The sequence below is a fragment of the Oncorhynchus kisutch genome, linkage group LG21, assembly GCF_002021735.2.
Source record: "Oncorhynchus kisutch isolate 150728-3 linkage group LG21, Okis_V2, whole genome shotgun sequence".
Taxonomy (NCBI): Eukaryota; Metazoa; Chordata; class Actinopteri; order Salmoniformes; family Salmonidae; genus Oncorhynchus; species Oncorhynchus kisutch.
In genome coordinates, this window is record NC_034194.2 from 12,080,079 (window position 1) to 12,089,999 (window position 9,921).

General features: G+C 42.7%; 2 protein-coding genes across 2 annotated transcripts; one reads left to right on the plus strand and one right to left on the minus strand.

The window, feature by feature from the left end:
• Window positions 1-1,466: 1,466 nt before the first annotated feature.
• On the plus strand, window positions 1,467-7,703 carry LOC109866370 (crooked neck-like protein 1). Its single transcript, XM_020455015.2, has 14 exons — window positions 1,467-1,658; window positions 2,059-2,211; window positions 2,402-2,493; window positions 2,621-2,779; window positions 3,183-3,349; window positions 4,177-4,355; window positions 4,458-4,628; window positions 4,762-4,953; window positions 5,066-5,125; window positions 5,229-5,309; window positions 5,394-5,633; window positions 5,805-5,906; window positions 6,054-6,302; window positions 6,959-7,703. The coding sequence occupies exons 1-14, from the start codon at window positions 1,611-1,613 to the stop codon at window positions 7,532-7,534; spliced, it is 2,469 nt and encodes an 822-aa protein (XP_020310604.1). The 5' UTR covers window positions 1,467-1,610; the 3' UTR covers window positions 7,535-7,703.
• On the minus strand, window positions 7,684-9,521 carry LOC109866371 (N-alpha-acetyltransferase 20). The gene is made up of 6 exons (XM_020455016.2): window positions 9,400-9,521; window positions 9,005-9,029; window positions 8,775-8,865; window positions 8,523-8,658; window positions 8,173-8,318; window positions 7,684-8,094 (listed from the first exon to the last, which is right to left on the minus strand). Exons 1-6 carry the CDS (start codon window positions 9,450-9,452, stop codon window positions 8,009-8,011), a joined length of 537 nt encoding a protein of 178 aa, XP_020310605.1. The 5' UTR covers window positions 9,453-9,521; the 3' UTR covers window positions 7,684-8,008.
• Window positions 9,522-9,921: the final 400 nt, after the last annotated feature.

A 9,921-nucleotide genomic window follows, 5' to 3' on the forward strand; every position in this document is an offset into this window, starting at 1 on the left:
ATTGGTAGGATGGTCAGTTTTACAAGGGTATGTTTGGCAGCATGAGTGAAGGATGCTTTGTTGCGAAATAGGAAGCCAATTCTAGATTTAACTTTGGATTGGAGATGTTTGATATGGGTCTGGAAGGAGAGTTTACAGTCTAACCAGACACCTAAGTATTTGTAGTTGTCCACGTATTCTAAGTCAGAGCCGTCCAGAGTAGTGATGTTGGACAGGCGGGTAGGTGCAGGTAGCAATCGGTTGAAGAGCATGCATTTAGTTTTACTTCTATTTAAGAGCAATTGGAGGCCACGGAAGGAGAGTTGTATGGCATTGAAGCTTGCCTGGAGGTTTGTTAACACAGTGTCCAAAGAAGGGCCGGAAGTATACAGAATGGTGTCGTCTGCGTAGAGGTGGATCAGGGACTCACCAGCAGCAAGAGCGACCTCATTGATGTATACAGAGAAGAGAGTCGGTCCAAGAATTGAACCCTGTGGCACCCCCATAGAGACTGCCAGAGGTCCGGACAGCAGACCCTCCGATTTGACACACTGAACTCTATCAGAGAAGTAGTTGGTGAACCAGGCGAGGCAATCATTTGAGAAACCAAGGCTGTCGAGTCTGCCGATGAGGATGTGGTGATTGACAGAGTCGAAAGCCTTGGCCAGATCAATGAATACGGCTGCACAGTAATGTTTCTTATCGATGGCGGTTAAGATATCGTTTAGGACCTTGAGCGTGGCTGAGGTGCACCCATGACCAGCTCTGAAACCAGATTGCATAGCAATTCGAAATGGTCGGTAATCTGTTTGTTGACTTGGCTTTCGAAGACCTTAGAAAGGCACGGTAGGATAGATATAGGTCTGTAGCAGTTTGGGTCAAGAGTGTCCCCCCCTTTGAAGAGGGGGATGACCGCAGCTGCTTTCCAATCTTTGGGAATCTCAGACGACACGAAAGAGAGGTTGAACAGGCTAGTAATAGGGGTGGCAACAATTTCGGCAGATAATTTAAAAAAGAAATGGTCCAGATTGTCTAGCCCGGCTATGAGAATGAGAAGCAAACCAACTAAATTATCATCAAATCAAAGTTTATTGGTCACGTGCACAGGATACAGGGTGTACACGTTGGGAATTTTAACAAAACACAACAAATGCATTTCTGTAATAGTTAACAATTCAATAGCTATGGGGTATAATATCAATAAGTGTTTACGTTTGAAGACCACTCCAGCATTCTTGTAAAATTAGCATCATGGAAACTTTTTCAAGCTCTATGTAATTCTTCTGAATTTACATCAATGATGCAAATCAGGGTGTATCTTCTTTAACGGTTAGCTAATTATTGAAACATAAAGTGTCAATACATATTTGTCCTCCTGTAATAAACGAACGAAGAAAGTAAAGGAACGTTGCGAATGGGGTTGTGGTGTGTAACCATAGAAACAACCGCCAGTGACGTCTTGGGGTGAAAGGTTACAGTTCATAGGTTAAGTTTGACGCACGTTTTTGAAGGTGTCATGGTGGAGCTCACTGGCGCTGTGAAAATATTCTAAACTATTATCTGTTCTTTTGGTTTTATTGATTCAATTGTAACAGTTGTTTCTCATTGATTCTGCCATAGTACCGAGCAAAATGGCATCCACTGCAGCAGGGAAACAGAGGATACCGAAAGTGGCTAAGGTAACAAAACATTTAAAAACAGTTAGCTATCTAACGTTAGCGAACTTGTAAGTTATTGGCTAGCCATGTCTATATGGGCCTAGCCAGGTATCAAGCTAGCTAACGACAACAAGACTTGTCCTTTGTTTTGGTACAAATGTAGTTCAATTACTTTTAGCTACTTGCGACGAACGAAAGGGTAGCTAAGCTCTGCAAATAATTGTATTTAGCAAGCTAACGTAACTAACGTTAGCTAGATACTCTGACCCAAGTCAGTGTCAGTGATGAAGTTAGCTAGTTACGTAATTAGTTAGCGAGTTCGAACTGTTTCCTTTTGGAACATGTACTATGTAGCTAGCTAGTATTATCTCCAATTAATTTCACCCATTCTTAAATTCATGTATTAATTTGTTTTGTGTAGGTGAAAAACAAGGCTCCAGCAGAGGTACAAATCACAGCTGAGCAGTTGCTCAGGGAGGCAAAGGAGAGGGAGCTCGAGCTTTTGCCACCGCCGCCCAAACAGAAAATCACTGATGAAGAAGAGTTGAACGATTACAAGTTGAAGAAGCGGAAGGTAAGACCCCTGTGACAGTGGACACACAGGTTACACTTCACGTTTACTGTTACTTCACTTTTACTCTTGATATTCCTGTTGGTCTGCCAGCCTGCCAGTTTCATCATTTCCAATTGTTTGCGAATCCTGTGAAGAATACAGTAAATACATTGATCTAATTTAGATGCATATTGGACTCTCCTTCTCATAGGGATTTGAAGACAACATCAGAAAGAATCGTACTGTTATCAGCAACTGGATAAAATACGCACAATGGGAGGAGAGCCTGAAAGAAGTCCAGAGGTAAGCTAATGCTTGTCAATTTCACTTTGTGAAGGTGATGATTGTGAACCAGACCTATTTGAAATCTGATGTGAATGTTACAGATGAATTTTGACTGGGATACTTGTTGTCTAACCCCCCCGCCCAGGGCTCGCTCTATTTACGAGCGTGCTCTGGATGTAGACCACCGGAACATTGCTCTATGGCTGAAGTATGCTGAGATGGAGATGAAGAACCGGCAAGTGAACCACGCCCGCAACATTTGGGACAGAGCCATCACCATCTTGCCTCGTGTCAACCAGTTCTGGTACTGAACAACTTCACCTCCTAAACTGTTGATATCTGTTTAAAAAAACTATATCTGATTGATGTGGTCACATTAATTTTAATTTTACCTTTTATTTAACTAGGCAAGTCAGTTAAGAACAAATTCTTATTTTCAATGACGGTCTAGGAATATTGGGTTAACCGCCTGTTCAGGGGCAGAACGACAGATTTGTACCTTGTCAGCTCGGGGATTTGAACTTGCAACCTTCTGGTTACTAGCCCAACGCTCTAACCACTAGGCTGCCCTGCCGCCCCATTAGTGTTTTGATCCTCAATGAATCAGACTCTTGCAGAATAATGACTAAAGCATGCAGAGTTTACCACCAATGTGCACAATCTTGTTGCGGCTCATCTGTTCTTTTTCTGTTTCCCCCCCGTTCCAGGTACAAGTACAGTTACATGGAGGAGATGCTGGGCAACATTGCTGGCTGCAGACAGGTGTTTGAGCGCTGGACAGAGTGGGAACCAGAGGAACAAGCCTGGCACTCCTACATCAACTTCGAGCTGCGCTACAAGGAGGTCGACAAGGCCCGCTCCATCTATGAGAGATATACCCTTTTGATGGGAAGTGCTTGAAACATTTACTTACTATGAGTTGTGGTTGCTGTAGAGTGTGTCATTAATTGACAGGTGTTAGATTTTTTTTCTCAACTTTATTTAACCACGTAGGCTAGTTGAGAACAAGTTCTCATTTGCAACTGCGACCTGGCCAAGATAAAGCATAGCAATTCGACACATGCAACAACAGAGTTACACATGGAATAAACAAAACATATAGTCAATAATACAGTAGAAAAAGTATATATACAGTGAGTGCAAATGAGGTAAGATAAGGGAGTTAAGGCAAAAATAGGCCATGGTGGTGAAGTAATTACAATATAACAATTAAACACTGGAATGGTAGATGTGCAGGAGATGACTGTGCAAGTAGAGATACTGGGGTGTAAAGGAGCAAGATAAATAAATAAATACAGTATGGGGATGAGGTAGATAGATGGGCTGTTTACAGATGGGCTATGTGCAGTGATCTGTGAGCTGCTCTGACAGCTGGTATGTGTGAGATGAGCTTCAGTGATTTTTGTAGTTCGTTCCAGTCATTGGCAGCAGAGAACTGGAAGGAAAGGTGACCAAAGGAGGAATTTGCTTTGGGGTTGAGCAGTGAGATATACCTGCTGGATCGCGTGCTACGAGTGGGTGGTGCTACGTTAACCAGTGAGCTGAGATAAGGCGGGGCTTTACCTAGCAGAGACTTGTAGCAGTTTAGCAATCGATTACATTTATTATGATTCATAGCAACCTACTGTAGTGGTATTACCTTCATATTGTCATCATGCCTGTAGAGTGCATCTCTTTTAAAGCTCCTTAACTCCAGTGCACTTGTGATTGTCCACCCTGACGTAAAGAATTGGATCAAGTATGCCCGTTTTGAAGAGAAGCATGGCTACATCGCCCACGGGAGGAAGGTGTTTGAGAGATCAGTGGAGTTCTTTGGCGAGGAGCATGTCAACGAGAACCTCTTTGTGGCCTTCGCCAGATTTGAAGAGAAACAGAAAGAGGTATCTAAATCTGACACTTTGAACCATGTCAGTTTTATTCCCACACATTTATACTGTGGTCAACAGAACACAACACAACTTTTCTCCCCCTTTGTCTCTTAGTTTGAGCGTGTTCGAGTCATCTACAAATACGCCTTGGACAGAATCCCCAAGCATCAGGCTCAGGAGCTCTTCAAATTCTACACAGTATTTGAGAAGAAGTTTGGAGACCGGAGGGGAATTGAGGACGTTATCGTCAGCAAGCGGAGATTTCAGTATGAGGAGGAAGTCAAGGTACGTTCAATTGAACCTGTAAAAATGTGCAAATATTTCACTCCAAATAAACCATTAAAACACTATTATGGTTCAACATTTCATCCCCCTAATAAATAGATTTCCATTGGATTGTGTTTTGTTTCCTGTGTAGGCAAGCCCACACAATTACGACGCTTGGTTTGATTACCTACGCCTGGTGGAGAGTGATGCGGATCCTGACACTGCCAGAGAGGTGTATGAGAGAGCCATCGCCAACATCCCTCCTATACAGGAGAAGAGGCACTGGAGAAGATACATTTACCTGTGGATAAACTATGCTTTATATGAAGAACTGGAGGTCAAGGTAAGCCTGCTTCCTCTGTGTGTTTTATGGAATGGCTATAATTCTCACATTGCTATGTGTGACATTGTGCATATAGCTGTGGATTTCAGTGCTTATTTTGTTGAATTGGCAGGACCCGGAGAGAACAAGACAGGTGTACCAGGCATGTCTGGATCTCATCCCTCACAAAAAGGTATTGGCAGTTTGCAATCAGTGGCACATCCTTTCTGAAATGGGACATAAACATGAATCATCAACAAATTATCATATTTATTACTTTGCATCCTTCCTCATAGTTCACATTTGCCAAGATTTGGCTACTCTACGGACAGTTTGAAATCCGCCAGAAGAACCTTCAAGCTGCCAGGCGAGGCTTGGTAAGGTCCCTACTGATTGCTGAAGATGTATGTTTTTCATTGTATCAAACTTCTCTCTAATTTGGGCTTCTTCCTCTCCCCCAGGGCACAGCCATTGGTAAATGTCCAAAAAACAAGCTGTTCAAGGGCTACATTGAGCTGGAGCTGCAGCTCCGAGAGTTTGACCGATGCAGAAAGCTCTACGAGAAGTACCTGGAGTTTGCCCCAGAGAACTGCACCACCTGGATCAAGTTCTCTGAGCTGGAGACCATTCTAGGAGACACAGAGAGGGCCCGGGCCATCTTCGAGCTGGCCATCGGACAGCCACGACTAGACATGCCAGAGGTCAGACTCAAACGCTCACCCAGGGCATTTACTCAGTATTGACGTTCCACTGTCTGTCGTTTAGCAGGTCTGAAGACGCCCCTCAAGTGAGAAGTGTTGTCGTGAAAAGTAATGAAGGTACCTCTGAACATTATTTTACTTTAATATATTCCATTTCCTTTTTAATCTTAGGTGTTGTGGAAGTCCTACATCGACTTTGAAATTGAGCAGGAAGAGTTTGACAACACCAGAGGCCTCTACCAGAGACTTTTGCAGCGCACACAGCACGTAAAGGTGAGAGCTGTCCCTTTAACCTTTAAGTGACCGTCTTGCTACCAACAGTCCCATGCTAAATCTCACCTGCCAAACACTCACTGTGGCGCAGCAACTCCTCAAACATTTACTCGTTCATTGTGTAATTTAGCTAAATGTTACCTGCAGGTCTGGATCAGCTATGCCCAGTATGAGCTGTCCATCGATACCTCGGACCGGCTGCAGAGGTGTAGGGGGATCTTTGAGGAGGGCAACAAGGGCCTGAGAAGCTGTGAGGAGAAGGAGGAGCGTCTGATGTTGTTGGAGTCGTGGAAGGAGTTTGAGCAGGAGTTTGGTTCGGACACGACCAGGGAGAGGGTAAAGAAACTGCTGCCGGAGAAGGTGAAGAAGAGGAGAAAGCTCACAGCAGAGGACGGGGTAAGTGTTGTTTCCTTTGGTCATACCAATCCAATATCAATTCATTACCCTTGTTTGTCTTACCCGAGTACTTCAACTCCTCCACGGAGTTGAGAGCAGAATATCGTTTTTCAAATCTCTGACTCGTTATGCGTCGACACTTAAAAAATGTCCATTCTAAAACCCTTACCGTGTACCTATGTTTGGTCCTCTTGTTGCATGCTTTTCTTCGTTTGCTGAAATCCATACTTTTTAATTAAACATGAATCAAATAGACAGACTGTTTCCTTGTTGAGATACAATTGGCACATGCGTATTCACACTGGTTTCCACTAGCTTCTATAGCCACAGTCAAATTCCACAGCCACAACCTGGGCTACAAAAATTTGCCTTTTAATTTGGGTTAGGCATAAGGTTAGCAGTGTGGTTAAGTTTTCAAATCAAATTTGAATAAGAAATTGTAGAAATGGGTGGGTTTAGAAGCTAGTGATAACCTTCCATGCTAAGTTGCCATCTTAGAGCAACAGCAATGATGAAACAGTCAGTGGTTGTATTTAACATTTTATTAAAAAGTATGGCATATTGAGTCAGCGGTTAGTTGGAGTCGAGGTACTCAGCAAGTTTGTCATGATGTGGTTCGATTGATCACTAATTTACTTTTCGTTTTGATTCAACAGTCGGATGCAGGGTGGGAGGAGTACTACGACTATATCTTCCCTGAGGATGCAGCCAACCAGCCCAACCTCAAGCTGCTCGCCATGGCCAAGATGTGGAAGAGGCAGCAACAAGAAGAAGACGAGGAGGAAGAAGATGAGGAAGACGAAAACAACGGAGGAGTGGTTAGAGGTAGTGGCAAAGAAATGGAGGAAGAAGATGACAGAAGTGTGGAGAGAGATGGAGAAGAAAATGGAAGAGGGGAGAGGAGTAGAGACAAAGAAATGGAAGAAGAAGATGACAGAAGAGTGGAGAGAGATGGAGAAGAAAATGGAAGAGGGGAGAGGAGTAGAGACAAAGAAATGCCCGAAGACTCTGCATCACCATCAGAAAATCCTATGGTCAGTGAGCCTGTGCCTGAAAAAGACTCCAAAGAGAGCACATGTGATGACAGCGATGATTCTGATGAAAGCAGCAGCAGCAGCAGTAGTAGTAGTAGTAGTAGTAGTAGTAGTAGTGGCAGCAGCAGTAGTGATCGTGACAAAGATGGCAGTGAGAAACAGCCCAGGAAGAGCAAAAAGGATTCAGTGAATGATTAGCTTGTCTGGGAAAATGTTTCACTCATGACAAGTTGAGTACCTCATCAGGTAATTTCTAGTGCTTTTTTTTTTTACAAACAGCTCTTTTATTAATCTGAATTCTTATTCAATGTTTTAGTTACTGTAGTGCAATGACAATGTAAATAAATAAACACTGATATCAATTTTTTATTTGAAAATGAACCATAATTGATTTTTGTGACAAAGCAGCAGGTCCCTGGGTGAGTCAAGTAGTCAAGTAAGTAGATCATTTATTGAATTTGAATGAGTCCTTTCAATTCCATATAGCTCCAAACAGTGACTGACTCACTGGCAAAAAAAATCTTAGTTTCGCAAAGGACCAGTTATTGGATAGTTCAAAATTATGTACAATGATATTCTGTCAGCTTTCACACATCACACCCTCAAAACTAGTCCTAATCACACTTCACCAATGCAGACGAGAGAAATATAAAAGTGTCTGTGTTCCGCCGTCTATTCTATATCTTCTGGTCTGACAGGATGTGGTATAGGAACGATGGATTTCTTCTCTGTGTCGCTCGACAAGGCTTTCCTCATATCTACAAAGAGTGACCACATGTCAACAAAATTATTGAGCTACAGTAATGTTTACATTGATTTGAAGGGGTTCATCTTACCATAGGCGTCTTCATCCGGTTCTCCGTTGCTAGCAGAATAGTACTCTATCACGGTTCTGTAAACGCTGTAGCCTAGCTGTTTGTACATGTTCACTGCCACTTGATTGGAGACTCGAACAAACAGGTCAACAAAGAACCCGCCCTTCCTAAAACAGTGAGACATGACATGGATTAGAATAAGCCAAGAAGTATGCCAAATAACATGGTCATGTTCAGTAGGGTGCACTACAGCAAAACGGTTTGAAACAGAAAACAAGGGTTTATCATTTGTATTCCCACCCGGTTTCAGTACAAAATATACATATATATTGGTACCAAATGACACTGATCTTAGTAAAAGTCAGACCCACCTTTCTGAGATCTCCTCCAGCATCTCCATAAGCTTGGCTGCCAGTCCCAGTCGTCTGAATTCTGGGGCCACTGAGAGAGCTGTGACGTGCCCATGCCACTCTTCTCGCGCCACTGATCCCTCCGCCTTTCCCATGACTGCAAGGACAAAGTCAGAAGTGTCATGTTGATGGAGGCCATCCACAGTGTATGCTATTGCAATTTCTCTAAAGCAATCATCATCATATAGGATGGTACATATGACATGCACTTACTGTAACCCATCAATTCTCCACCAGGGGCCTCTGCAACAATGAAGTACTCAGGCCAGTGGGCCAGGTACTGTAGGTAAAATGGGATTCCATACTGTAAAAGAAAGTTAAGGACTGCTTGTCTTCTAATATAACAAGACAAAGCCTACATTATCTGGGGTTTCCATGCACAGATAAGACAGGTGGAATATTATTACAATGCCGGGGATCAATTTGTACGTGTGAAAGGATACAGTCTCTGTTAATGGATCCAGGTTGCTGTGAAGGTAGAAACAAAGTTTGAGATGTTTCACGCATTCAATGCAATGACCCTGACGACGAGGGGCAGCAGACTTCAGTTTACTGTATTTATACCTAGCTAGCCACCTTTGAAAGAGAGAGCCAGCTAGTGAGCTATTGTCCATACATTCCAAATACTGTATCTTATAGCAACAGAATTGACTCGTTTATTAAGATAGCGTCTATGCATCTCTCTGTATGGCCAAAGAATTAGCTTCTGGCTAGCTAGCTATACTTGCAACTAGCCAACAAGCAAAATGCTATTGGTATGGTCCACTAAAACATAGGTATTGTGTAGGTAGAAGGTTAGCCTATCAACAGTATTAAAAACAAATCGAATTGAACTCACATGTTGTTGAACTTGAACAAATCATCGCACGTAAAAGCTCGTAACGTTGTCATTTTCGCTGACCATTCAACTTTAGCGTCGACCAAAACGTCGATGCCCTCTATCGTTAGGGAGGTGTCATTGACTGATTTACTGCCATCTTCCGTTTGACTGAGGAATAGCAGGCTAGAATACACACGAGCAGAACATGGTGAGCAACGGTTGGAAAGATATTTCGATGATGTGTGTGACCTATCTAATCAAATTGTGTATGGGAAAGTTGAGATATTAATCCATTACTTTGCAATAGTGAATTCACAAGCAAATGGATGGCTGACTTATGCTTGATACTGTAGTAGTGTCCGATCCAATTAAAATGCATTCATTAGCTGGCAATATAAAAACCAGTAGCTAGCTGTTCCTCCATGAAAAACGAATACCTGGGTAAGTAGCCAATGAGGAAAAAAAAGACATGCATCTAATTGCAGTAACTGAACTACACATTTCCAAACATAAAAATATTGATTGAACAAGAACATGTTT